The 26,972-nt window shown below is 60.3% G+C and overlaps 6 protein-coding genes across 8 annotated transcripts; 2 read left to right on the plus strand and 4 right to left on the minus strand.

Moving 5' to 3' along the window:
* Positions 1–752: 752 nt before the first annotated feature.
* Positions 753–2,674, plus strand: EGFL8 (EGF like domain multiple 8). The gene is made up of 8 exons (XM_075554165.1): positions 753–932; positions 1,053–1,175; positions 1,254–1,363; positions 1,459–1,554; positions 1,649–1,819; positions 1,924–2,006; positions 2,090–2,243; positions 2,519–2,674. The coding sequence occupies exons 1-8, from the start codon at positions 832–834 to the stop codon at positions 2,560–2,562; spliced, it is 882 nt and encodes a 293-aa protein (XP_075410280.1). The 5' UTR covers positions 753–831; the 3' UTR covers positions 2,563–2,674.
* A 137-nt stretch (positions 2,675–2,811) lies between these two features.
* On the minus strand, positions 2,812–10,818 carry AGPAT1 (1-acylglycerol-3-phosphate O-acyltransferase 1). 2 transcript variants are annotated; one of them, XM_075555428.1, is made up of 7 exons: positions 10,681–10,818; positions 5,755–5,963; positions 5,471–5,604; positions 4,985–5,160; positions 4,730–4,825; positions 4,560–4,632; positions 2,812–3,986 (listed from the first exon to the last, which is right to left on the minus strand). In XM_075555428.1, the coding sequence occupies exons 2-7, from the start codon at positions 5,952–5,954 to the stop codon at positions 3,802–3,804; spliced, it is 864 nt and encodes a 287-aa protein (XP_075411543.1). In that variant the 5' UTR covers positions 5,955–5,963; positions 10,681–10,818; the 3' UTR covers positions 2,812–3,801. The 2 variants fall into 2 exon arrangements, with proteins under 2 accessions (XP_075411543.1, XP_075411542.1); XM_075555427.1 differs by lacking the exon at positions 10,681–10,818 and adding an exon at positions 9,474–9,606.
* Positions 10,819–12,057: 1,239 nt separating this feature from the next.
* RNF5 (ring finger protein 5) lies at positions 12,058–14,320 on the plus strand. Its single transcript, XM_075555430.1, has 6 exons — positions 12,058–12,285; positions 13,052–13,070; positions 13,152–13,264; positions 13,386–13,440; positions 13,523–13,640; positions 13,752–14,320. Exons 1-6 carry the CDS (start codon positions 12,146–12,148, stop codon positions 13,847–13,849), a joined length of 543 nt encoding a protein of 180 aa, XP_075411545.1. The 5' UTR covers positions 12,058–12,145; the 3' UTR covers positions 13,850–14,320.
* A 198-nt stretch (positions 14,321–14,518) lies between these two features.
* On the minus strand, positions 14,519–17,377 carry AGER (advanced glycosylation end-product specific receptor). The gene is made up of 11 exons (XM_075554166.1): positions 17,265–17,377; positions 16,958–17,064; positions 16,646–16,838; positions 16,442–16,506; positions 16,246–16,333; positions 15,968–16,150; positions 15,739–15,866; positions 15,466–15,607; positions 15,146–15,172; positions 14,892–15,015; positions 14,519–14,783 (listed from the first exon to the last, which is right to left on the minus strand). The coding sequence occupies exons 1-11, from the start codon at positions 17,305–17,307 to the stop codon at positions 14,687–14,689; spliced, it is 1,197 nt and encodes a 398-aa protein (XP_075410281.1). The 5' UTR covers positions 17,308–17,377; the 3' UTR covers positions 14,519–14,686.
* A 1,515-nt stretch (positions 17,378–18,892) lies between these two features.
* On the minus strand, positions 18,893–22,753 carry PBX2 (PBX homeobox 2). The gene is made up of 9 exons (XM_075555431.1): positions 22,531–22,753; positions 21,588–21,661; positions 21,121–21,368; positions 20,830–21,020; positions 20,544–20,679; positions 20,275–20,428; positions 19,846–19,934; positions 19,657–19,743; positions 18,893–19,542 (listed from the first exon to the last, which is right to left on the minus strand). The coding sequence occupies exons 1-9, from the start codon at positions 22,749–22,751 to the stop codon at positions 19,450–19,452; spliced, it is 1,293 nt and encodes a 430-aa protein (XP_075411546.1). The 5' UTR covers positions 22,752–22,753; the 3' UTR covers positions 18,893–19,449.
* A 627-nt stretch (positions 22,754–23,380) lies between these two features.
* On the minus strand, positions 23,381–25,853 carry GPSM3 (G protein signaling modulator 3). Of its 2 annotated transcripts, XM_075554168.1 has the most exons (5): positions 25,781–25,853; positions 25,170–25,232; positions 24,844–24,946; positions 24,466–24,671; positions 23,381–24,294 (listed from the first exon to the last, which is right to left on the minus strand). In XM_075554168.1, exons 2-5 carry the CDS (start codon positions 25,212–25,214, stop codon positions 24,157–24,159), a joined length of 492 nt encoding a protein of 163 aa, XP_075410283.1. In that variant the 5' UTR covers positions 25,215–25,232; positions 25,781–25,853; the 3' UTR covers positions 23,381–24,156. The 2 variants fall into 2 exon arrangements, with proteins under 2 accessions (XP_075410283.1, XP_075410282.1); XM_075554167.1 differs by lacking the exon at positions 25,781–25,853 and having other exon boundaries at positions 23,382–24,294; positions 25,170–25,600.
* Positions 25,854–26,972: the final 1,119 nt, after the last annotated feature.

Below are 26,972 nucleotides of genomic sequence, written 5' to 3' on the forward strand. Positions count from 1 at the left end.
CCCTTCTCCCATGACCCAAGCCCACATTTTTCCCTCAGCTCTATTCCCCCACCCCCACCCTTGAAGCTCTTGAGCCCAAGCCTGGCTTGGGGTGATGGTGGGAGTGGGGGGAAGGACACTGGTAATAGTAGTCTGCTGATTGGGGGTGTGGGGGTGGTCCAAAAACTGGGGTCCTCAGAGTATTGGGAAGAAACCCTGTGAGGGCCTTTTGCTGCAGAGAGCGGGACTTGAACTTCACTGAGCTGACCCTGCTGGAGCTGAGGAGGTGACTGGTGGGTGGAGGCGGCCGGCAGAGGTGGGAGGACTCTCCCTGGCTCAACCCCGCCTTCCCAGTCTGCCCACCAGTGTGAGCTACTGCTGCTGCTGGGCTGGTCAGCCTGTACTCTGGGGAGAGAGAAGCCAGGTGCGACTGGGGAGAGGGGAGGGGTGGGCAGGGGGGTGGGAGGGCTGCTCACTCAGGACCTTAGGGAGGGTGTGCAATGGGTGTAGTGCGTGAGATGTGTCCAGGGAGGGGAATGGGATGAGGTGGGGGTAAGGTGGGAGGAGGCCCAGAGCCTGGCGAAGGGGAAGCTGTATTTTGAGGGAGGGGGTTCAAGGTATGAAGATCAAGGGCAGGTTTGGCTAGGTTGGAGAGGTGTGTAGGGGATCAGCCTTTTGGAGGGTGCCCTGCTGAGAAGCAGACAGGAGGGGCGTGGCTGCAGGTGAAGACATCTCTGGAGGTTGACGCCACTGAGCTCCTTAGGAGGGACCAGCAGAAATCCTCTTGGTGGAACTGGCCTCCATTAACCTCTTCCTGCCGGCAGCCCACAGAGTCTGACGTCAAGGAGCATCATGGGTTCAGGGACTGAGCTGCGCAAGCTCTTACTCGGAGTCCCCTTGCTGCTGCTGTTGATGCCCGAAGAAAGGGCCAAGGGTGGCCCCCTCAAAGACAGGTGACAGCAGCGGGGGCAGGGCTGGGGGAGAGGTACTGATAAACCCTTGGTTGGTGCTGGAGCACAGGCTCCCCACGACCTTGGCTCACTCGGGGCCACCTGCCTCTGACCTGGGGACAGCCGTGGAGTTTGCTCCAAGCAGATGCTCGTGGTGCCGCTCCGCTACAACGAATCCTACAGCCAACCCGTGTACAAGCCCTACCTGACCCTGTGCTCCGGAAGGCGGGTCTGCAGCACCTACAGGTGAGGGGTGGCTGGCGGGCGCCCCAGGAGCCTGCCCGGGGAACTGCCACCAGTGTCTGAGCTGTGGCTGTGCCCTAGGACCACGTACCGAGTGGCATGGAGGGAGGTGAGGCGGGAGGTGCAGCAGGCCCACGCCATCTGCTGTCAGGGCTGGAAGAAGCGGCATCCTGGGGTGCTCACCTGTGAAGGTGAGGCTGGGTCTGCCCACGCCTGGGGGAGGCCCGCCCAATGGGGCCTGGAGCCTGTCATCCTAGACCCGCCCCTCTCCCCTCTCTCTCTGCAGCCGTGTGCACCAAGCCCTGCCAGCACGGAGGCACCTGTGTGCGGCCTGAGCAATGCCAGTGCGCCCCTGGCTGGGGAGGGAAGCACTGTCACGTGGGTGCGTCTGCTTGCCTCCCCCCTGCTGTGGTGGCCTGGGGTGCTCCCTTCTGCCCACCCAGGCCTGACCGCGCCCTCTCCTTCTCTGTGACTAGATGTGGATGAATGCAGGATCGGGGCTAATCTCTGCTCCCATGGCTGCCGCAACACGGCGGGCAGCTTCGCCTGCGGTTGCCCTCACAGGCTGGTGCTGGGCCCCGACGCGCGCACTTGCGTGGAAGATTCTCACGAGGCCCCCACCAGCGCCAGCATCCTCAGTGTGGCCGGTGAGCGATGGGTGAGGGGCCACGGGGCAGTGGTGGGGGGTGGGGGAAAGGAGGGGACCTGGGGTCGGCAGTGAGCCCAGAGCTGGTCACACACCCGGCCCTAGTTCGGGAGGCAGCGGAGCGTGAGGAGGGCGCCCTGAAGCGAGAGATCAGGGAGCTGCGAGGCCGCCTGGAGCTGCTGGAACAGGTGAGCAGGCAGATATCCCGTGCCAGGCCCGTGGGGCACGATGGGCCCTTACCCGACCTGCTGAGGCACCTTTTCCTTGTCAGTGGGCTGGCCAGGCCGGGGCCTGGGTCCGAGCTGTGCTGCCCATGCCACCTGAGGAGCTGCAGCCCCAACAGGTGGCTGAGCTATGGGGCCGGGGTGACAGGATCGACTCGCTCAGTGACCAGGTGCTGCTGCTGGAGGAGAAGCTAGGCGCCTGTGAGTCCTGCCCCCCAGGGACCCGGCCCCACCCCGGCTCTGAGACTCCTCCCTCCCTCCCTGCCTCCCCAATTCCTGTTTCCACTCTTCCCAGAACCCCTGCCCACACCTTCCTGGCAGTGCCCACTGAACCCCACCCCCCGCCTTTTCTTAGAGGCTGGCCTGAGGAGTACAGTGGTTCTGGGTACTTGTGGCATATGTCCCACCCTACTCCAGGTTGGAGACCCTCCCTCAACCCCCCGCCTCCAGGTTTCCATTTCCTTGTCATTAACCAGGTTCCTGTGAGGACAACAGCCTGGGCCCCGGCCTCAACCGCTGATCAGGAGCCTCTGCAGTGGCCCTGCCCCTAATTTATAGAAACTGGGCCCCCACCCCTCTGGGCTGGCTGGCTGGGGAGCTGCCAAGAAAGCTGCCGGGTCACCTAGGAGCACAGGAAACCGGAGGGCTGGGGGTGGGGTAGGGGTGAGGAACAGCAACCTGCCCTGGCCTCCCTGAGGCTTCTGGGTGGGGGTGGCCTGGGATGCCTGGTCTGACCGTTCCTTAGCCCCTAACAAACCCAGCCAGAAAGTGCCCAAATCTCTCTCTCTTTATTCTCCGTTTCTTGCTGTTATCCAGATAATAAAAACCAAACACACACAACTGTGTCCCACCCTCTCCTTTGGCTCCCAGCCCACCTCCCCAATCATGGGACCAGGTCTGGGGTGGGAGGCGGGGAGTGGCTAGCCACAGCGAGGAAATGAAAACCGGCTCGGAGAGGGGAAGCCTCAAAAGAAAGAGAAATAAATTAAAAGCCCTCCTCTCCCTTCCAGCCAGGGTTCAGTGCCTTCCCCGGCTGCCCAGGGGGCAGAAGTGAGCGGGTACAGCACCTGCTGGCTGTCTCCCCGCCGCCTCCCACCCCACGGGGCTGCAGGGGCCGGAACCCCTGAAGAACTGTACCAGGAAGGAGGGATGGAGGGAGGGGAAGCGGAGAGACGTGTGGAGACCAAACTGGCCGTCTGTGTCCAGGAGTGTGCACTGGGCGTGGGCGGGATGAGACCGCTGAGTTAGAAGAGTCCGGCCCCGCTGACGGGGCTCCACGGGCGGGAGTGAAGGTGCGGGGGGCTGTTGCGGGAGCTGCTGGAAGGGGCAGCTGCCAGCCCCGGCTGAGGAGTCCTGCTGGCCAACGGGCTGAGTCCCCGGCTCCCTGGCCTTGGGGGGAGGGCACTGTTCCACGGAGCGGGGTTCACTGGCCAATGTGGAGTGGAGAGGGAGAGGAGACCGTGGGGCAGGATGGAGTGTGGCCCACCCTTGGGTAGGCTGAGCCACTTGAGAACAGGGAGAGGCGGCTGTTCCACAAACAAGGTGGCAGGAGGGTGGGGGTGGGGGTCAGAGTGGAGACTCACTGAGGCAAGAGAGCCCGAGGGTGGGCTGGGAAGGGGCAGGGAGGGGCGCTGTACCCCATTCACTTCAGAAGTTGAAGACTCCAAAGAGATGAACAGGTGGGAAGAGGGGGCAGTAGGGAAGCGGGCTGAGAGGGTGGGTAGGGGTAGGAAGAAAGGGAGGGTAGGTGTCGGGGGGCTCACAGCCGGGCCTCAGCCAACCCCCCAGGCTTCTTCAGATAGTCGCCGCCACCCCGGCCATCAGTGGAGATTTCTCGGAAAACGGTGAGCATGGAGTGCCGGACCTTGTCGGCCAGCTCTGGGACGTCATCCGGTGTCAGCCCTTCTGTGGGCACTGGGGGCAGCACCCGTACCTGACATCGCCCTGGGAGCGGGGAGGAAAAGGGTTAGGGCTCGTCCACCCAGACCTCTGCCTCCAGCAGGGGCCCAGCTTTCAGCTCCTGGGGGAAATCCTGCAGCACCTCCTTCAGACTTGCAGTTCTGAGATAACCACCCCTCTGCTGGCCAGGAGCCACCCAATCAGAGCTCCTTCCGCACAGAGCCTTTCCAAGCCCAGACCTCTCCAGCCCCGGCAGTCTGGCTGCTGCATTCATCACTGCGGAGGGCTTCATTCGGACCCTCCAGCAGGTGGGATTAAGCGTCACCCATATAACCCACTGCCGCTGAGCCCTTCCACTCACAGCCACAGGCTTTCTGAGATGGCACGCAGTCTCATGTGCCTTCCTAGGAGCGGCTGCGGGGTTTGAACTGCTGCCCGGGCTTAACACCGCCTGTCCCGTGGGACGCATTTTACACACGGGACGGTGAACCAATGCTTGATGGGCATGCGGTCTGACTGGTGAATCCGAGGATTCCTGCCCCACTGCCGTTCCGCATGGACGGGCCCTCACACTTAGGGAGATGTTCCCCCCATCCCGGTCCCTGACCAGAGCCTCACCCGAGGTGAAGCGGCGCTCCTTCTTACAGTAGAAGTCTTGGTAGGAGGACATGACTATGGGGACGACAGGGACCTGGTGGAGGGGAGAGGGGGATCAGACTGAAGCGTCCTTCCGAGCCCCTTAGGGCAAGCGGCTGTGTTGAGAAGCTGCGGCGGGAAGTCGTAATCACCTGGGCCTGGACCGCCAGGTGGAAGGCGCCCCGTTTGAAGGGCAGCATGGAGCCATTGTGGTTTCTTGTTCCCTCGGGAAAGACCCAGACTCGCACCTGGGGGAGAGGGAAAGGGTCAAGGGGGACACGCACTGTGGGGGTGGCTGCCGCGAAACAGCGTAAAGCTTCGCAGGGACCCGTGAGGGCCCTCCCCTCCCCTCCCACAGAACAGCTGGAAGACAGCCGTTCGACTCCCAACTCCCCAGCGTGACTCACGTCCTGGGCGAGCAGGGTCTGAGCCACCTCAGACATGACGCTGATGGCATCCCCTGTGCGCTTCCGGTCAATGAAGATGACGCCCGCCAGCCAGCAGGCCAGGCCGGCCGAGCCAGCCCACAGCAGCTCGCGCTTGGCAATGGGCACGCAGCGGCCAGGCAGGACCTCCATCATCCCTTAGGCGGAGGGGGCAGGGGTGAGGATCAGGGTGGAGGCAGCGACCCCACCCAGGCCATGGCCCATATTCCTAGGGACTGGAAGCAATGGAAGGGAAGGTGGGGAGCACGGTGGGGTGCAGGTGAGTGGGGGGGGCTCCAGGTGGAGGGAAGAGTGCTAAAGTGATATGCACACCTTGCTTGGAAAAGCAGCACCACCGCCCTCCTGAAAGCCTTGGGGGAGGGGGAAGTGAGGGCTCCCAGGGGAGGGGTTTGGGGAAAGCGTGGGAAAGGACAGGCAGGCGGGTGTGCCCGGAGGAGAGGGTCTCACCGAGGAGGTCGAGGGAGCTCTGGTGATTGGAAACGACGACGTAGGGCTGTGAGGGGGGGAAGTGGTGGGCCCCTCGCACCTCCACCCGGATCCCGTACAGGTATTTGAGGTGGAGCAGCATCAGACGCAAGATCCTGGGAAGGCAGCACCAAGGGGTTCCGCTGGGATCCTTCCGGGTGGTACCTCCCCTCCCCCCTCCCCGCTCTTAGCCTTGTTCACATGCTCCAGCCCCACCCCCAGGTCGCCCCCCCCACCCCACCCCCGCGTCCCTCAGGGCCCCTCACTTCATGTTCTCCACGTTGCGTCCTCGCACGGCACACACAGGGATGGCAAGCACGGCCAGGAAGAGGATCCAGCCGTTGTAGAAGGCCATCTTGAAGAAGTACTTGGCACTGGGGCTGCAGACCCACAGGGTGGGCAGCAGGAAGAGCAGCAGCAGGAAGAGCAGCAGCAGCACCGTCCAGGCCCCTGGCCACAGCTCCATGCTGGCCACCTGCAGACGACAGGGCGAGCGTCAGGGCCTAGTTCCACTGCAGGAAAGGAGCGGGGGCCAAGGCACAGAAGGCAGACTTGGGGGACTCTGAGGACAAGGGTCGGGACTCTTACTGGACACAGTAACCTTCCCTCCCAGCCTCTAGGATGGGGACCTAAGGAGCACAGCTCACAGGCTCCCGATGGAGTCAGACGCGGACATCACGGCTCAGACACAGTAACAAGGGGCCGTGAGCGGCCCGGAAGGGCGGCAGTCTGGCACCACCAGCCGCTCTTAGGGAGAACAAGGGGCTCTCGACGCCTGTCAGCAGCGACCGTCTCAGAAGCCCACAGGAGCACTTCTCCCATCCCATCGGGTCACTATTAGTCAGCATGCACTCCGGGTCAGTGGAAAGGAAGGAAGCAAAAGGACGATCCGGCCAGGACTGCCAACACCGGTCACTGCTAAGAGCCCCTAACAGTCTGTACCTGTGCTGGCCAACAGGCGAGCCTGAGCACTTGGCATGTGGGCAAACTGGAAGGTGCCACACGTCGTATTTCAAAGACTTAGAACAAGAAACAGACTCGCCCCACTGGATAATTATTTCTCTTGGTCAAGTAAGGCACGCGACTAAAACAACTTTCGCTTTCTCTCATTTTAACCTTTTCAGTGTGGCTCCTAGAATTCTCCAGGGGCTCGAGGTAGACTTTTGTCGGAAGTCTCAACCGTGGGGTGTGGGGGGGAAGGCTTCAGAAAGTTGGTGGCAAAACAGAATGACCAGGTCAGAGGCTTTTCTCTGGAAACGGAAGCCTCTTCAGATTCATTCACCTTTTGTAGGCAGTAGGGCCGGGGAGATCAAATGACTTACCTACAGTCCTATGGCTCCTAAGAGGCAGAACCGACCGTAAACCCAAGCAGCTCGAGCTGTGTGTATGCACAGGACACACGTACAAACAGCTGACAGTAACAGTGACACCCACACACAGTCACCCAAGGGCTGACTGGCAAGAAAAACGGCTCATGTCACCAATGCAAACACAGACCCACACTATCACGGGCGGCACACATTCTCTCCGGCACCCATATTTATGCAGCCACCCAGCCAGAGCAAGGGTTGTCAAAGCATACCTAGAACCGCCCCCAGCAGCCTCCCTGGATCCCCAGATAAACCCAGAGAGCGGAGACACACAAGCCCCAAGCCCCTCTTCAGCGATATCCTGGAGGCAACTAGGTGGGGCAGGTACAGGGTGGAAGGCCTCACCAAGTGGCGAGAGGAAAGCATGAAAGGGGCACCACACGGCCAGGTCCCGTGGCGGGCCTGGCTCCGGAGAAAGAAGTGCAGGCACAAAGCGCGTGCCTTCTAGCTCTTCCTCCACTCTGGGGACAGAGTCATAACTCACCACGTGGACACGCCACTCTCCCAGGAAGGCCCCCGGGCATTCGCCCTGTGTCAAAGGGCGAGCGTCAAGGGGCACGAGCTTCGGATCCCCCCTGGACCCTGAGCTATCCGCAGTGGGCTCCTCACTCTTCTCCGAGCCTTCCGCATGGCAGCCACGGCTTTTTTCTGTATCTCAACTCTGGCCCTTTCCCTGTCTGGCCTAGAGGCCCCTTCGTGACCTGGCGACCTGCTGACCATATTCCTACACAGGGCCCTTTTGCTCCAGGGGCAGGACTTTCCTTCAGTTCCTTAGACGCACACGGGCCTTCCAGCTTCTGTGCCCCGGACATGCTATTCCCTCCGTTTGGCTGGGATGGGCTTCTGGAACCTCCTGGAGCCCTGTTTCCCTGACACTTGTATCCCGAGCAGTGGGTTGCCAGGTGTGGTCCCCCAAAAGCACCACGTACTGCTGGGAAGACGAATTCTGGGCCCTCACCCCACACCACCTGAATCAGAGGTTCTGGGCACAGAGCACAACAGCCTGTGTCTCGGCCAGCCCTCCAGGAGAGTCCGATGCGCACTGGGATTGGGGGGTGTGCGTCACTGCTCTTGACCCCAACAGCATGTCTAACCGTTCACTGGTGTTTTACATTTCCCTCTCTCAGTTGTAAGCTGCCTGAGAGCAGCGCCTGCCTTATCCCCAAGGCCCACAAACATTTGCTGAGTGGATCTGAAGGCTGTCTATCTGCCCAAATGCCCAAGAAGACAACACTGATCGTGATCGGCCACACCTCTTGAGAAAAGGCGCCAAGAAAACCATGAACATGCGGAGTCTAACTTGAACACACGCAAACCACTCAGGGGTCTGGGGCAGGCAGAGCGGATAGCCGTCATGAACACACACGAGGGAAACCGACAGAAGGGGGCCTCCGTGTCAGAGAGGAAGGAACCCACGGAATACATGCTACCGTGCAAAGAGGGGGTGCCTGATCCTCTCTGCAAAGCCAGGCAGGTGATGGCTCACTGACGAGTGTCCAGGCCACATTCACTGCCACCGTCAAGAGGTCCTCAAGAGGGTCCGGGAGGTCAGGCACCTGGGGCAGTTCTCCGGGAACTGGGAAGCTGCATTTCCATCCTGCATACCTCCTACTTAAAAACGTGCTGTGAAATACACGACCCTCCCAGGAGCGGACGCTCAAGGGCTTAAACACACACGGGAGTACGCCAAATGGGGTAATAAGCACACGGTTGTTCACAAGACACCTTGCCAATAAAGCGAGGCGGTAAGTCACATAGCTCCTATCAGGGCGTCCTGAGGAGCAGCACATGCGTGCAGTGTGACAACACGCAGCAAACAGGCCGATCCCATCCGTGTGCGAGTCAGCTAAACCAGAGGACCCCACAGAGGAGGAAGCTTTCAGGCATGGCATGGCATGGGCCAGGCACGGCACCCGTGCGTGAAACACGCTAAGGCAGGCATGCAAACACACAAAACATGTCAGTTACCGTGAATCCACACACAACCGATGCCATGCAGGAAGACAAGCAGAGAAGTGGTCCTAGACTGTCAAAACTGGGAGGCAGGGGACCCTGAAGAGGAGCATGGCCCTTCTCCAGAGCCCAGGGACAACACAGGGCCGACTGAGGCACACACAAGCCATGTGGAGCATGTCAAAGGTTACACAGGTTCAACGTAGAAAGCATGGGCCCACACCAGGCTATGTGTGTCAGTGAGCATCTAGTCTAACACATTTCGAAGCCAGAGGGCCTGTACGTGGGAGGAAACAGGTGTTTGAAGACATATTCGGCTGGAAGGAGGAGGGCAATAAACCGCCTTTTCCCCTCCCCTAACCCGCCCCCCCTCCCGCCGCAAGAAGTCATGTGGGGCCAAAGACCAGGAAGAAGAAATGAGGAAGGTGTGGAGAATTCCCCGCTCAGGATTCCCTGCCCACGCCCCCCAAGCCACCAATTCCCGGGGTCTCCATCTCTCCTCCCTCCCTGGGCTGCTCCAGCCGGAATTCCTCCCTCCCAGGCCCCTCTCCTTTCTCCAGCAAACCCTCTCCCAGTCGGCCCTCCCAGACCCCCTCTCTCCCCATCTCCTCAGCCACGGCCCTCTCGGCACCCTCCTCCCTCCGTCCCTTTCCCGCCCCCACCTCAGTGGGGTGGGGGGCCTGGGGGGCCGGCCCCCTCCCCAGCCAGGCTGCTGCAGCGGTGGTGGCGGCTGGCTGTGTCTCTGCCTCTGTCGGGGTGTCGGTGCCAAGGGGGCGACGGGATTGGGGGGGTGTCCTAGCCCCGGCCGGTGGAGGGGAGGTGGGAGCGGGAGGCTGGGCCCATAGCGGTAGGAATGATGGTGGGGGGGGGTGTCCCCCCAGCTCCCGCCCTCCCTTCCTGCTGTCTCTCTCAGAGGGCTGGGACTGCTGCTGCCGCTATCCACCCCCCCACCCCTCCCCAACGCCTGCTGGTTTCCGGGGCCGGCCAGGAAGTGGGGGGCGGTGATGGGCGGCCGGCGGTGCCAATCACCTTCCAGGGACCCCAGCGCTCCTCCGCTCGTCGTGCTGCTAACTCCGCCCCGCATGAGCTCAGCTGCGCGCGGCCGGCCCCGGCCCGGGCCCCGGCGGGCTTCCCCTGCATCTCCCATCGCTGCAGCCCCGCTCCGGGTCCCTTGGCGCCGGGATGCTCAACGCCTCCCTCCGGGTCCCTCCTGACCCGTCGGCGCTCTACTCACTGCCACTCATCTCGGTTTCTGTCTGGCTCCCTCCGTGCGCCTGAGCTCCTCTATCTGTTAAGCTTATTCTCGCCAGCTCCAAGACTCCTCCTGTTCCTAGCCTGGAGGCCGCTCCAGAGGTTAAGCACTTTAGTACTTACGGCCAGGTCGGCAGCTCTTTCCCCTCTCTCCAGGGCCCCCTGGTCTCTCGGTTCTTTGCCCTTTGCCCCCCACTATTCACTCCCAGCAGCCCAGCTCCCCCCGCCCCCACCCCTGTACTCTAGCCTAGCCTCAGGTAGGGAACGTAGCTTAGCCCTTTCATCTGCTTGCTCTTAATTAAGTGCACTTTCTCTCCTACTTCTTCCTCTCAAGCTAAGCCACCCCCACCCCCAGTATGGATTCTGGCTGCACAGTTGCTTCCACTGGGTGCCCTGAAGACGAAGAACCAGAACGGGGGGGGGGGGCGACGGGGAGTGGGTGAGAATGCAGATTCCTCTAGCTCCCTCGACGCCCTCCCCTGTATCCCTTTGCCAGGATCACTCCATCACGCCTCTTCCTGGGTCTTCCCTCCGCCCTCCCCCTTTCCTAAATGCCCTCAGGTCTCCCGCAACCTGCACCTCCCCTCTCCTCTCAGAGGCAATTGCCCAACTTCTCACCTCACCCCGCTCGAGTCACGTGGGGCCTGTATCAGGGCACGGCTGAACCACTTCCAGCCAGCGTCTGCCTCCCGCCCCCTGACACACCGTTCTCTGGCTGGAGTTTCACACGCCCTGGGGGAGAATGTCAAGTGCACTGGCTGTGGGAGGTCTGCTACCCAGTTCCGCTTCTTCAGCAGCGGACCGGGCCACGGACTGTAGGCTGGACCCAGGCTCGCAAGCAGAGCAGCTGGCCCAGTTCCGAGGGGTTCAAGCTAGAAGACCCCACTTCTGCAGGACTTCTCGCGGCAAGGAAGGGGCGGGCCTGACCCCATTCGGCCGCGGGTCGCCTAAAAAGGGGGTGGGCCTCTCACTCGCCGAGGGGCGCGGCGAGACCGTGCCTGCTTCGAGGTGGAAAGGAGCGACGCGGAGGTCGGCTCGCGTCTACCCCGTGTGTCACATTGAAACGGGCAATGGGCAGTTAGCTCGGTTCTGGCCCGTAAGTCACCTAAAGAGGGCCGGACCGAGCCGTCCAGCCTAGGGAGACGGGTTCACGCGAGCGCTGCGGGTCGGTCCTGCACCGTCCAAACGTCGGGCTAACCCCAGTTCCGCTCCCTGCTTCGCGGAGAGGGAGAGGCGGGCCCGCGTCCTGCTCTCTACGTCACCGAACGAGGCCGGAGCCATTTTGAACCCTGCGACCCTAGGGCTTGCCCTCCTCTCGGAACGCTTCGCCGCCTTTCGAGATCCTGGCCAATCAAGAACGAAAGAAACGGCCCTATCCGCCTAGAGGCCACCGCCGGAGGACCCGGATGGAGCCGATCGAGGCCTTTGAACCTCCAGCCCCGCCAATTGTAGAGCAGTCACCATGGAGACGAGCTTGCGGTGAAGGGGTGGGACCAGAGAAGGCGCGACCCTTTTAGGATCGGCCCGGCCCGGCCCGCCGCGTGGTCGCACATGCGCATATGATCTAACTCCCGTTTTTTTTTTTTCCGGTCGAGTTCTAACCAATCACTTGCGGTGGAGTCACTAGCTCCCAGGTCCAATAGGAACGCGGCTCTTCTCTGTAACAGGAAGCGCCGGAGAGAAAGGGGCTTGTAGTGGGCGGGGCCTATGTCGTCTCGAACCAATTGCTTCTCGCCTTTGGTCCTGGCGGACAGCTCGTCCGACCAATAAAAACTCTCGCTGGCCGCAACGGGGCTGTCGAGTTCTTACCAATCCCGTGGTCACTTGGGCTGACCCCCGAATGTATCAACCAATCGTCCCTGCGCAGAGGACGGGACCGCGCAAGTCTTTTCCCGCCCCCACCCATTCGACCAATCCTTTCGTTGGAGCCCTATATGATTGGCAGGCACTCCGCCCAATGGCGATGAGAATCTCGAAGGCTGTGCTACGCTAGCGGGCTGTAGGCGGTTTCTTGTTTGTTGGGGTGTGTGTCTGCGTGTTTGGGTGGTTTGAAGGGGTCCACGGGGGCGAAATAGAACCGGTCATGGCCGCTGCGGAGGAGGAGGACGGGGGCCCCGAAGGGCCAAATCGAGAGCGGGGCGGGGCGGGCGCGACCTTCGAATGCAATATATGTCTGGAGACCGCTCGGGAAGCTGTGGTCAGCGTGTGTGGCCACTTATACTGGTGAGACCCGGGGGCGGGGGCGGGAGGAAGGGCTCACCGCTACACCGAGGATGCCCGCGGTGGGGGACCAAGCAGTGACATTCAGACGGCTCACACCCAGAGGTGAAGCACGAGGAGAGGACGATTTCGGTGTCTTTAGATATATGTGGGTAGGAGGGCTACGAGACCCGTGCAATGTAGGGGCCGTGGGATTAGGAGCTGGGGATGGGGGACATAGCTGGGAGGAGGGGACATAGCACATAGATGTAAAGTGAGACCACCTCACCCCTGAGTGAGTGAGCTTCCCAGTACCCTCGGAAGAGATGAGGTCAAGGGGGACGTGCATTAGTTGGTGAGCATGGGTATCAATCACGTTCAGGTACAATCTGGTCGGGCTTGGCATGACAAGTACGGGCAGGTGGACAGGTGAAACTTAAAGGGTCATGGGAATAGGACTTTCATGGGCCTGAAACTGAGCGGAAATAGTTGCTAGCAAGATAACGTCGGTAAAGGACGTGTTGTGGCCGGGTTGAAGATTAGCAAGTAACTACGTTGGCATACAGATAGAGGAGGGTTGGGCATGTGTGTGTCCATGTTGGGGAAAGGTCGTTGAGTGTGCTGAGTTGAGTTGGAGGAGGAAGGTTGGTTGTCGCTTAGAAGTTGAGAATCTGAAAGTCAACAGCAAGGATCTCAGGGAAGAGGGGTGGGGGTGCGGTGGGTATTTCTAAGGTCTGTCTGTCTTTGTACAGCTAGTTTGACGTGTTTTGTTTTTCCTCCTCCCACCCAGTTGGCCCTGTCTTCATCAGGTGGGTACTCAGGAGATCACGAGGGACGTGGGAAGGCCTGAAGACTCCTGGAAACCCCTTCACTTTTTCTCTCCTCCCTAGTGGCTGGAGACACGTCCTGAACGGCAAGAGTGTCCAGTATGTAAAGCTGGGATCAGCAGAGAGAAGGTGGTCCCCCTTTATGGGCGAGGGAGCCAGAAGCCCCAGGATCCCAGGTGAGGGAGGAGGCGGTGCCACCCGCCGAGGGAAAGTGGAAGGCTTTCTGGCCTGGTAGACGTGGGGAGAGGAGCAGTTGGTGATGGTCTTCCTGTTCCTGGCCCCTCTCTCTTTCCTCAGATTGAAAACCCCGCCCCGCCCCCAGGGCCAGCGACCTGCTCCTGAGAGTAGAGGGGTGAGTCTTCTTGTCCCAGTGTGCCCCCTTCCTTATCCAAGATGGGACTCTTGTGTGCTGACTGTACCCCCCTCCTCCCTAGGGGTTCCAGCCATTTGGTGATGCTGGGGGTTTTCACTTCTCGTTCGGTGTTGGTGCTTTTCCGTTTGGCTTCTTCACCACCGTCTTCAATGCCCATGAGCCTTTCCGTCGGGGCACAGGTAAGAACCTTCCCTCGGCTCCCACCGGGGGGGTCCTCTGCATCCTCCCGCTCCTGAGCCCACTCTCGGCCCGGAAGGGGTCCATTCTCCACAGCTCTTTCTGTCTCACAGGTGTGGATCTGGGACAGGGCCACCCGGCCTCCAGCTGGCAGGATTCCCTCTTCCTATTTCTCGCCATCTTCTTCTTTTTCTGGCTCCTCAGTATTTGAGCTGTGTCTCCTTCCTGCCCACCTCCAGCCAGAGGAAAATCAGTATTGGGGTCCCAGCTGACCCTCCTGACTCTTGACCCTTCTCCCCTAACTCCTCCACTTCTGTGGCCATCAGGCCCTATCACTCACCCTCTAGGAGGGTGCAGGGTGGAGAAGTAGCCATCTGGCTACGGGGTGGGAAAGCCTTCTGTGAACTGCTCACTCAGGGGGCACCCCAACCCCAGCCCTGACTTAACGATGACACTGAAGAGAATGTTCCTTCTCTTCTCCTAACACTTTGCTTTCCCCCCAGATTCCTAATTTGAGGCGGAAAGGTGGGCAAGGCTCCCTCTGACTCCCTTGATGACTTAATTTAATTTTTTTCTCTCCCCGCCAGTGTCTAGTATGTATTCTGATTCTTAAGTGCTTCCTCCCATGTACAATCTCCTTTATTACAAATCTAATAATAAACGTGAAAAATTCTGATGGGGCTTTTCCCAGTGTCTTCCTCCCCTCCGCCTTCCAGGACAAGAGCATCTGGTCCCCAGCTTGAGTACAAGTTTGGGGTGGAATGAGCAGACACTGACACACAGGGACTGAGGTCACTTCCCACAGACACACACACACACACACACACACACACACACACACACACACACACACACACACACACACCAAGGCAAGCTGTGTCAGGTGTTTACTTGGCGTCGTTTGGGGGTGGGGGTGGGGGGCTTGTTGTGAAAGGAAGCTTGGCGATGCGGGGTAGAGATTGTACACGGGAGAGTTGGGCTGGGGCCGGACCAGTGAGAGGGAAAGAGAAAAAAGGGAGCCGACAGCTGAAGTCCAGCTCTGGACACCTTAAGGGCCTCCTGCACTGCCCTCGGCTGCCTCCGGCTCGTCTGACTGGTTCAGCTCTGCACGTTCCTCCTCTTCCTCCTGGCGTTCTGGGGCCTTCCTGGGGAGAATCCTGCACATGGACCCCAGGACTCTGCTACCGCATTCCAAGCCCTTTACCTGCCGCCCGGAAGGGTCAGCCTTGAGGCGCCTGCCTTTCCCCACTCACCTCTGCTCTCTGCGCCGGCGCCTTTGCCACAGGATGATCCCGATGAGCAGGCCGGCTGTCCCCAGGCCTCCCAGGATCCCCAGGGCCAGGGCTAGAGTCCCCAGCCCCGAGTCACCCACAGAGCCTGTAGGGAGATGAGAGCTGAGGACACGCCACACACTGCTCCTTTCTTGTGGACCATAACCCCCTCCCCGGCCGCCACATGTCTTGAGGCCCGTCTGCATCTGCGTCTCTGACCGCCTCCGACCCCTCACCTGCACTTGGCCCCTCTTGGCCCGTTTCTGGAAGACAGCAAATCGGAAGGGAAGGTTTCAGTTCGGGAGAAGGCTGCTTAGTGGGGCCCAAGTGGGGTGTCTCCCTTCTTGGAGGGAGAGGCTCCTTTAGGCCTGGCTGCTCCCTAGCAGGGTTTGGGTGGGGCTGAGGAGGACTGGGTGTGGGGGGTAGGGAGGGGCAGGGCTTCGGGATGGGAGGTGTTGCACTGGGACCAAGCCAGAATAGGGTTGGGAAGAGGTCCTGCACTGTCTTCTCATCCCAGCCCCAGGATCCCCGGGATTTGCAGGGTGGTGGGGCTCACCAAGGATGCTGATGCTGACAGCAGGACTTTGCTGGGACCCGTGGACGGGATAGGTGGCCACGCAGCTGTAGGCGCCCTGGTCCTGCGGCTGCACCTCAGAGAGGAGCAGCACGGGGCTGAAGAGCAGGGGCAGAGGTGTGCCCTGACGGGGAGCAGGGATGGGAGGCTCTTAGGAAACCCTTGTCCACCATCTCTGACTAAACCCCGTTTTCCTCCCCAGCACCTCCCCTGCCCTCCCCCCAATTGCCATCCCCCTCTCTCCAGGTCACTCACATCCTTGAGCCAGTGGACCTGGGGTGGGGGCTTGGCAGGGGCCTCACAGGTCAAGGTCACCGTTCCTCCAGGAGCTACTACTCCACTTTCTGGCTCAACCACCAACTGGACCTTCAAGGGCATGGGCTCTGCGGTTGGAGGGGCGTGAGAAGGAGAGTCACACCTCACGATCCAGTGGAGAGGGGCCCATGCCCACCACGCTCAGGGCTGTCTCCACCTCTGTGCTCACCCCAGACCCTGGGCTGAATGGGGGCCGAGTGCAGAGGTCGGCGCCCGGGCAGGCCAAGACTGAAGCTGCAGGAGAAGGTTGGGCGGGGAGCTTCTCCCAGGGCTGGGGTCACTACCAGCTCCGACTGCACTGTGAAAAGCCCGGTCTCAGGGTGTCTCCTGGTCTCTTCCTTCACAGACACTCCTGGGTTGGGAAGAAGACAAGATGCGACAACCCCAGGGGGGATTGTGGGAGAGGGCCAACTCGGAAGGGGGGTGGGGAGACACACTGGGACTCACCTTCCCCATCAGAAACCAGAAGTTTCCCATCCAGCTGCCAGCTAAGAGTCCCCGCAGGGTAGCTCCCTTCTGACACACAGGTCCCCACCTGGGAGAAGTGATTGACCACCTCATCATTTGAACAGACACACACAGACACACAGTGCCGTACGGACTCCTCTCCCATTCACAGGGCCACCTTCTTTTCTTCCACTACCTTACTGGGGACGCCAGCTGTGAGTTCGGACACAGGGTCTACAATTTCCGGCTTCCTAGGAATCTCTGGAGGAGAGAACATCCAGTTAGCTGGTGCGGCAGTCAAGGCCCTCACAACCCAGGTGGGGGCACAGGAGACAAGGACTGCAGTTGAAGGGTTTTCTAGCTAAGAGGTGGGCTCTGGAGCGGGTCCTGCAACCCTTACTGTAAACTTGGACTCGGTAGCTGGACTTGGTCTCCTTTCCACTCCTGCTTGTTGCCCGGCACCGGAAAGTCCCCTCATCTTGGATCCCGACAGCAGGAAGGAGGAGGGAGCCATTGGGGAGAATCCGAGCCACGCTATCCCAGGAGTCTCCCTGGGGAGACAGGACCTTCCAAGCTTCTGTGCGACCTGTGTTCTGTGGACAAAGAAGAGGAGGCCTAAGTGCAGGTCCTCCGCGGGAAGACTGATGAGGTAGAGACTGGACTCATCGCTGGTCTCCGCAAGTTAAGTGACTGGGACAGGCGCCCCGCTTACCAGTTTCCATTCCAGCTGCTGGGGTGGTTTCCTGGGGGCCCCCTTACAGTTCAGCAGCAGTCTCTCCCCAACCCCGGCTGTGATGTTCTGACTGCTCACTACTGCCCCTGGGAGAGAGCACGTGGTGGGGGTGGAGGGGCAGCAAGGGAGGTCGGGCTGATGGATTTAGGGCAGGCTGGGCGACAGGGGCGTAAGAAATCGCACCCAAGGTTCCTGGAAAGTTCTGGGGAGATTTGATGGGGGAGCACAAAGTAGTCTCCAGCCAGGGCTGGCTGGGAGGGGGAATTTGGCAAGGGGAGAGGCTCACCCCACAGACTGAGGACCAGCACCCAGGCTCCAGCTGCTGCCATCCTGCTGCCTCCCCAGGCTCCTGGTGCTGTCTGTCCCCTTCACTGCTGCCGCCACCGCCCTAGGGGAAGCTTGTACCCTGCCCCCCCCCCCCCCCCTTACCTCCCCATCCTTCTCAGTCTCAGGGAATGCTAGGAATTCATGCCTCTCTGAAGAGTCCTTCAGGTACTTGGAGAAACTATCACCCCACCCCTGCGTCCTACCCACCTGTGGGCACAGCCACCCTATGGGGGTGGGGGCTCCCAACCATCAGCCCCAGCGCCATATTCCTGTCCCAGCACTGGCTGGCGGATGACCGTAGCCCCATCCTGATGGGGCAAGGTTGCTACTCAACTGGGTTCGGGCCAGGCCCTCGTGAACTGAACGTGAACGGTGGGCCTGGGTGGAAGGCAGGACTGAGAGGAGGCATGAACTGGAGTTAAACTGGTTTGGGTCTTTTTGAACAACAACAAAAACAACCCCAAATTCCTGGAGTTGTTTTTGAAAAAAAAATTCTCAACTAAACCCAGGGAAAAAAGAATTTCCTTTATTTAAAACTGCGATTTGTTCGGTGAAACTACAAGTTTACAAGTGAGAAGAGAACTGCCCCTGGACTGTGCTTCCCGCCCCCACCCGTCACGCTCCCAGCCTCCCCCACTCCATCCCGATCAGGCGGCCAGGAGAGGCTCCCTCTCCGACAGGCTTGTTAAACCCGAGGTTGTTTGCAGGGGGGGGGTGGGGGGGGTTCACATGGGGAGGGTTCACATGGCAGGGCTCAGGGCCGAAGACAGGGTGTTGGTTTTCCTCCCCCCACCTGTCTTCTTGCCGCCTCCCTCCTCCTCCCCCACCTCAATTTTGGCATGAGGAAATACAAAAGTTAACTCATTTCCAGGGAAACTGAGGAACATCTGTATACAAGCACCCCAACCTGTATTTAATCGAGTTGGCAATAGCCCACTCCCAATCCTCCCCCCACTCCAATCCGTAAACTAGTTTAAAAACAAAAAGGCGTTACAGACATGCCATTCAGAAGGGCAGGTGGCACCTTGGATCTCCTCAAATTTACTGAGGTCAGCCCTACCCAAGAGTTGTGGGAAGAGAGGTGGCCCACCTTGGTCAGCCCTACCCAAGAGTTGTGGGAAGAGAGGTGGCCCGCAAGGTGGGCCCCACCTGGTCTCCACATCCAGGCCCACACAACTCAGCCGTTTAGGGGGAGGCCCTGGTGTCTTGCGAAACGCACTTGTTGCTGGACAGGACTGGAGCCTCTTCACCGGTTCTGTTGGTTCCCTTTTCCCTTACCAAGACCACCCCCCTTGGCTATCACCCCTAAAATGGGAAAGCAAGAAATCCAAACCAAAGCAAACCAATCAGTTAACATATTTATAAAACATCTACTTGCCCCAAACTAAATTAAAAATCAAGAACCAACATAAAAAAAGAAACCCAAAACAAAACCCCACACACACCCCCACCCCAAGATACAGATCAATCCCAGGGTTTCTTTTTTTCCCTTTGGGGAAAAAAAAGTTGAACCCCAAAGCCCAGTCAACAATTCCCTAAAGTAGCAGAAACTCCCTCCGAGGTAGATAACTGAGTCAGACACTCTCGTCCACCGAGCGATTCTATTGGTTTAAGATGAGCTGCGTATGAGGTAATAAAGCCGTCTGGAGGAGCGGGGGGCGGGGATGCACCGGGGGCACGGCCCAGGTCCTCTGTCCAGAAGTAGTGTCCCCATTTTTGGCATCTCTGGTTGGGCAGGGCTGGCGCCTCCAGATTCCAGAGCTGATAAGTGGGGTGAGGAGAGAAAAGTAGAGGGCAGGGCAGAGAGAAAGAGAAATAGCTCTCTCTGTGTGTGTATGTGTGTGTTACAGAGAAGTTTAAAAGCAGGTTTCTGGGAGTGTGTATTTCTATGTAATAGAGAAAGGCTGGGAAAGAGGAAAAAAGGGGGGAAAACAGACCCCCCCATCGTCCCCTTTGAAGGACCCCATTTTCCCTGCCATGTAGTTACACCCCCAGCACTGAGAGTCCGGTCCAGGAGGGGAAGCCCCCATTTGCCCTTTCTCTGTCTTGTGCTCCTCCCGTGTCTGGGGTTTGTCCTCTGGTTGTCTCCATCTTCTTCAAGAGTCGCCTTGAGAGCCCCTGCCCTGTGGCCCTGAGGGGCAAGGTCAGTTGGAAGTGTCCGAGTGGACGCTCCCTGGTCCCTCTGTCGGGGACGTAACTGAGGACGGGGTCACAGCCTCCTGCCAGCCACCATTTGCCTAGAAAGAGAGGGAGAAAGAGTTAGGCATGGGCCCGGGGAAGCCCTGTGTGGGGACAATGCTGCCAGGCAGATGCCCCCTTTTCACCACGGCTTCCGATAGCCACTCACTCACCCTCATTTCTCGGGGGCTGTACATCTGGCCCCCTCCTAGGTTATCGCTGTAGCCCCCAGGCCCCATCGAGTGTCGGAGCGATTCCACCTGCAGGCAGCACAGGAAGGTAATGACAAGGTGAGAAGGACACATTCTCGTATCCTACAGGGAGGGGACGCACGGGTTTGCGGAGCCCATGTAGCACCTGACCTGGGAAGCAGAATAGGAATCTCCATTGAGCCCAGGCATCCCCAGAAACATGTCTCCGGATCCTGAGAGGTTGAAAGAGCCACCGGAGCCTTGGGGGGAGCAGAGAAAGGGTTAGGAAGACCACAACAGGCCCCCGCAGGGCAGAGCCGATCAGGCTCCGCTTTGGTACTTGCACTATCCACAAGACAACACTCCAGCCTCAGAAAGAACAGACTGTTCCCTGAGCCTCCCTTGGCCATCTGCTGGAAGAAGCTCCCCCCAGAACTATTGGGGTGGCCTCCATCCCTCAACATCCCCAGCTTATCTTGTCTCAACTTCGACTTTTATTTTACGCCCCCCCACCCTTCTGCTGTGACCCTGCCTAGACAGGAAGCAGGAACAGAAGCAGGAAGCATGTAAGATAGCCAGGCAGGGTGGTGGGGGCGCTACCTGCAGAGGAAGGAGGTGTGGGGGAGCTGGTGCGGCTGTGCCCCCCCTGAGTGACCGACACGGCGGTCTTGACAGCATAGATGTTGGCTTCCTCTTGGAACTTTCCGATGTTCTTCTTATAGCGAATCCGCTTGTTGCCGAACCAGTTGGAGACCTGCAGGGTGTTGGGAGGGCCAGGAGCAAAGGAAATCCCTCACTTCACGGGAATCTGGGGTGTCGGGGGCCCCAACACTCCTTTTCCCCAAGCCGCTTGAGACACCCCCCCATACCTGAGAGACAGTAATGCCGCACTTCTTGGCGAGCTCCTCCTTTGCCTCCTCGCTGGGATACGGGTTACTCAAGTGGGAGTAGAAGTACTCATTTAAGACCTCGGTGGCCTGTTTGCTGAAATTCCGACGTTTTCGTCTGCAGGGGAGGGAGAAGGGCCGTGAAGGGGGTGTTGTCTTGGCCGGGCCACCATGTTGCGTGAACCGGATGACGCCGCTGTCACAGGGGACCACGGGACGTACGGTGGCTTGGGGGGCGGCTGAGGATGGCCTGGCCCCTAGACCCCACCTGGCATCCAAGAAGCGGGAACGCAGGATCATGACGGCCTCACAAGTGCTCTGCTTGAGCTGCATCTGGATGGCGCTGAACTTCCGGTGGATGATGCTCACCATACGCTCCATCTCCTTGGGGGCCACTGGCCGGGTGCGGCTCTGCTCCCTCAGCAGGTTCATGACGTGGGTTGTGAACTCATTACAGGCCTAGGGAGGATGGGGTGGGGGCGCCCGTGTGTGGTAGGGAGTAGTCCTTTGGCTTTGGCGCACCCCTCAAAAGCCCCGCCCTCTACCCTCGTCTCCTCACCTGTTCATACTTCTCTAGCTCTGAGTGGTAGATGTGGCGGATCTGGGCAAGTTTGCTGCGATAGTCTGAGTGTTCGATGGAGTTGTCGGGGGACACGCCACCCCCAGAGGCCGCAGCGGCTGCGGCTGCAGCGGCTGAGCCCCCCCCTTTCTCGGGTCCTGCCACACCCTCTGCCAGAAGCATGTTGTCCAAGCGCATCAGCTGCGGGTCCACAGGCTCCTCCTCTTGGGAGCTCCGGATGCTCAGGCCTAGCGTGCAGGCAGGTGCACTCAGGGTCCCAGGGCCCCCCACACTCAACTCTCAGCCCTCCCAAGCCTCAAGTTTTCCAGCTTTGGTTTCTACCCAAGCCCCCTCTAGCAACCTCCTAGATGCCCCACTTTCCTCAGAGCCCCAAACACTTAGCTCAAGTCACTTAGTAAGCAGGCCAGAACAGAGGGATGGGGGGTTGGGGGGCAATGACCACATACCAGTTTTCTCCTTGATCTCACACAGGACGCTGAAAAGAGCAGGCTTCATTCGGTGGCAATTTAGGGCATGCTTCCTTCAGAGGAATGGGGGTGCAGAAAGAGAAAAGTTGAGGAGCTACAGGAACGGAGCAGAGGGTAGGAGAGGGAAGCAGCGGGGACATCTGTGGAAGGTGCAGGGAACCTGACAGAGGGGCTGGGGGCTGAATGGATTTGGGGGGCCACCACGGAGCAGAGAGGTGAGCCAAGTGCTTGGGTTGTTAGACAGTGGGAAGTTGCCAAAGAGACGGGTTAGAAGGGGTACGGAGGAAGAGTTTAGGGGAGGTCCCTAGAGGAATGACGGTGACTAGGTAGATTTCACAGGAAATCAGATGGAGAGACAGGCGGCAAAGAGTCAGAATCTGAGGGTGACACGAGTTGGGGGTGTTGGGCTCTAGTGGGAAATCCAGTATAGAAGGCTGTGAGAATCCTGGGATTGAGCAGGGTGGAAGATACCATTGGCCGAGCTGAGCTTGCGGAGAAGGGCTGGCAGCTCTGGGAGGGAGTGCAGGGGCCCCCAGGTTTGGGCAGGGTGGGATGGGGGCGGGCTGGGTGGAGAGTTTGGGGAGAGGACAGGATAGCCGGAGTGGGCTTCTAAGTCTGGAAGCCAGAAGGGGGCTCCGGAGATGGAGAGAGGACAGGACGGCATTCGCAGGGAGTGTGGGGGTCAACGAGAGGTTAGAGGGGGGAGGGGGACCACCTGGGGTTCCCTCTGAAGGTCTCATGGTCAGGGGGTGGGAGGGGGGTTGAGAGGGACCCCTTATCCCGGGGTTCCCAGGAGTGGGCAGAGAAGAGGGCTGAAGCCTTTCCCAGAGGGTCACGGAGTTAGGGGGCTCTCCGAAGACTCAGCCCTATCATGGGGGTCTGGCCAGGTCTGTGTGGGGGTCCCGGGGTGGGGGGCACTCACTTGGCCTGGGCCTCGTCCAGGCTCTGGTCGGTGATGGTCATTATCTGCTGCAGAATGTCCCCGATGTCTTGCTTCCCTCGGCCTCCCGGGACACCCCCGCTGCCCCCACCGGGATCTCCGCCACCGGGAGGCTCGCCAGGGCCCCCCGACTCCCCGCCCACCAAGCCCAGTCCCCCCCGGCCCCCGCCTGGAGGGGGCGGCCCCAGTAGCCGCTCGTCCATAGCTGGGGGGGGGCCCTGGGGCCCCCTCCCTGCTCCGCCCCTCCCCCCGCCGGGTTACTTCCCCCCCCAAAACTCGCTGCGGCCGCTGCTCCCTCCGCCCCCACCCCCGCCCGGCTCCCCCCTCCCGGCTCCCCCGGGGGTTCACCCCGGCCCTGGAGGGAGACCTGGGGTACCGACTGGGTCCCCCACAGGAGACCCCGGCCCCCGGCGGCGGAGAAAATGGAGCCGGAGAGAGAGAGAGAGAGAGAGAGAGGAGGCCCAAGCGGGGGTGTGTGAGAGAGGGAGGAGGGAGGAGGGAGACGGGGAGCGGGCGGGGGAGGGGAGCGGGGAGGAAGGGGAGGGCAGGCGGCGGGGAACTGGGCGGAGCCGGGGGCGGGGCGCGGCGCCGGGACGGCGGCCGAGGGTGGAGGAGGGGCGAGGCCCAGGGGGGCGGGGACTCGGGGGGGGGGGACGCGCTGGACCCCGGGGCTGGACGGCGCGCGCCCGGGTTCCGCGTCGGGGACCGCGGTCACGTGCGCTCTCCGGCCCCTCGAATGCCGGGGTTCACCGACAGCTCAGTTCCTCTTTCTGGTCCTAATGACTCCCCTCCCAGTTCTACTTAATTAAAACCGGGGGGGGGATAATTAGGGAGGTCTCCAGCCGCTGCTTAATGAGCCGGTAATTAACCAGCCAGGGAGGGGAGCTGGCCTCGGGCCAGACTGGGGGGGCGGGGGGAGCGGGGCGGCCTCCGGCCTCACCTTCCCGCCCTCCACAGCCCCCCCCCACCCCCAGACAGCAGCCTTCAGTCCAGAAGGGAATGGCATTTATTCACGCAACCAGAACTTCGGCCGGAGTCGGGGCGGCCGAGGCGAGCAGGGCAGGGGGGCTGGCCCAAGAGTCCATCCACAGCCCCCCCCCCCGGGGCCACTCAGTCCTGGGGTGTGGGTGCAGTGCCAGGGTGGGCGTGAGCGGGCAGGCTTAATCTCCATTCGGGCCCACCCCCCTTCACCTTCCTTTCTTTTAACGGGGAAGGAGGGCGGGCGGTCTCCTGTCCCAACCTTGGGAGGTTTTCCGATTCTTGCAAACCAACCCACCAACCAAACCAATCCAGGGTCCTCAAACCCCACTTAGAGGCTACACTCGCAAAAGCGTCCTCCCAGCTCAGGCTGGGGACTCCCAGGCGCCCGGTGACGGTGAGATCCAAGGCGGCCCCAGGTGGTCAGGATGCTGTCAGCCTCAGGACCACCCTGCCTGGCCTTTCCCCTCCCCATTCCCAGGGTTTCCGGACGTCGCCTCCTCTTTCCCTGGGGGGGCTGGGCACAGGGGTGGGGTATGGATATTGAGGTTTCTGCCGGGCTTTCCAGTCTCGGGTCGAAGGCTTTGCACCCTGGGGTGGTGGTGGAGAGCCCTCTCAGGAGCTCCAGTCTCAGCAAGTGTGCGCGGGAGGCCTGGACCTTTGCTCCTCCATTCGCCCGCCCCCCTGCACCCTCAGCAGCAACTCCAGGAGCTCGTGCCCTCCCGGGGGCAGGGGGGGCTCCGACCGCTGCGCTTCCATCCGCTGGCACTGCAGGGAGGGGAACGTGCTGGTGAGGTCCTCAAGGCACCTGAGAAGGGCCGGGTCAGAATGGGATGCAGGACACGGGCAGTGGCTGGCCAGGGCCCTGGGAGGAGGGCCTCCTCATCGTGGACAGATGGGGTGGGGCGGGGTCTTTCCTCCTGCGGGTGGGCTTCTCACCTGGTGGCTGAGGATGGTGCTGTAGAGCTGCTCTCTGTCCTCAAGGGGCCGGGGGGGTTGGGCTGACCTTTGGTTTGGGGGGCTCTGGGGGACACAGAAACTGGCCCTCTGCTCCTCCAGGCGGCGGGACTGTGCGTCTGCCACCAGGTCCAGAAAGAGTTCCGTTTGTAGGGAGAGCAGGGAGGCCGCGCAGGGCTCCAGGGTGGCTGGGGACAGGAGAGGGCAGGCTCAGGGGTGGCATACAGGGTAGGGGGTAACAGGGTGAGGTAGTTAGGGACTGGGAGTTGGAGCTGATTCGGGGGGTGATGGACAGTCCGGGGAATGGGGGGGTAGGGCTCTCAGTCAAGAGATCAGAAAGGTGGGTGGGGGGGGGTGTACCTGTATGTCCAGTCCCAGACAGGGGAGGGGATGGAGGGGCAGATCGCCAAGGCCGCGTGGTGGTGTTCACAGGGGGCCAGCCTTGTTCATCCTGGGGGGGGTCCTGGAGCCAGGAGGCAGCCCCGTCAAGCGGGAGGGGGGGGGGGAGTGGAGGGAACAGGGGCTAGGCTAGTGTCCTGTTTCCTCTAGGCCTCTCTTCCTGCTTCTGGGCCTCCCTTCCTGCCTCAGTGTGCCCAAGCACTTTAGTCTCCTGAGCGGGAACTGGGTCTCTGCCCCAGGTCCTCACTTCCAGGGGTCTGCTCCTTCCCCCTCCCGTGCCCACTCACCTGTTCACCATCCTCTTCTCCTTCCTGAGGTCTTTCGGCCTCCATCCGCAAGAGGGGAGAAACCTAAGGGGGAGGGGTGGCTGGGATTTGGAACCCTGGGTCCCAGGGGAGAGTGGGGGCTGGAAGGGGTGGGGGCCAGCTGGGGGCTGGATGCCTGGGTTCTGAGCAGAAAGCTGGGTTCCTGGTCAGCTCCCCCACACCCCCTCGGCCCCGCCCATCCCTGTCAACTTCCTCCAGTTCTCTTTTGCCACCCAAACAGTTTGCTGGAGCTTTCTAGCCTCAGGGGAGCACAGAGAAGGGGAAAAGCTCCCCCAGCTGCAGGAGTTTGGGGGAGGGGGTGAGGAGGGGGGTGTCACTGGGTGGGGAAGGACTTCTGGCATCCGTATCCTCAGAGCCTCAGCACCCCATGAACAGCCCCCTCCGTAGTTTCCTCCTCCCCCACCTCTGCTTCAGCTCTGTCAACACAGGAACTAGCTGCACAGGAAGTGGTTTCACTCCTCAACCCCCCACTCGCCCCCCCCCCCCACTGCCACCCACAGGTCTTGGAGACCTTTCCATCCCAGATCAACCCTTAAGAAGGTCTCACTGTCCCTGCACCTCTTCAAACTTACTGGGACTAGGAAACGTGCTGTCCACCTCGAAAGCAGAGAACACACCCAGGAAGGTTCTCTCAAGCACACACACACACACACACACACACACACACACACACACACCCAGGAAGGTTCTCTCAAGCACACACACACACACACACACGAAGGTTCTCTCAAGCACACACACACGCACACACACACACCCAGGAAGGTTTTCTCAAGCACACACACACACACACACACACACACACACACACCCAGGAAGGTTCTCTCAAGCACATACGTACACACACACACACACACATACATACACACCCCTAGCCCCTGGTCCAACATACCGTAAATATTACATATTTACGTAATATTCAACGAACGTGTTGAACAGTTATTCCTCCCCTCAAGGGGATGTGTACCAACCTATGGGAAAAGGGGGACAGATAGCATCCTGGCAACTCGGTTGAGCACAGACAAGGAATAAGGGCTACCTCCTCGGGGCATGGAGGAGGGGTATGGAAACTGAGCAGGGAGCCAACACTTTCTTCCGTCCTTGATGAGTGCTCATGGGTGGCTAGCTCCAAGGCGGCAGGGCAAACCCAAACCAATCTCACTGCCATGGAGCGCATTCCAGCTTCTAGAGATCCTGTAGGACAGGGTAGAACTGCCCCCTGTGGGTTTCTAAGACTCACTTAAAAAAATCATTTTATTGGGGTCTTGTCCAGCTCTTATCACCAATCCATCCATCCATCCATCCATCCATCCATCCATCCTTGTGTCAAGCACATTTGTTGCCATCATCATTTTCAAAACATTTTCTTTCTACTTGAGCCCTGGTATTGGCTCCTCATTCCCCCCCCCCCCACCTCTCCTACCCTCAATGAACTCTTGATAATTTTTAAATTATTTTTTCATGTCTTACACCTACTGGTCTCCCTTCACCCACTTTTCTGTTATCCGCCCCCCCCCCTGGGAGGGGGTTATCTGTAGATCATTGTGATCGGTTCCCCCTATCTCCTCCCACCTTCCCGTTCCCCTCCTGGTATCGACTATCGCTGTTTACAGGAGTAGAAAGCCTCATCTTTCTCCTGGAGATCGGACCGTGGTTTCAGACGGCTAATCTTGTGGTTAGCAGTCCCATGCTTAAGCGCTATGCCACCAGGACTCCTCAGGAACAGGATGAAAAACCAAACCCAACTCACTGCCATCAAGGTGA

The sequence above is a fragment of the Tenrec ecaudatus genome, chromosome 7, assembly GCF_050624435.1.
Source record: "Tenrec ecaudatus isolate mTenEca1 chromosome 7, mTenEca1.hap1, whole genome shotgun sequence".
In the NCBI taxonomy this organism is placed as follows: Eukaryota; Metazoa; Chordata; class Mammalia; order Afrosoricida; family Tenrecidae; genus Tenrec; species Tenrec ecaudatus.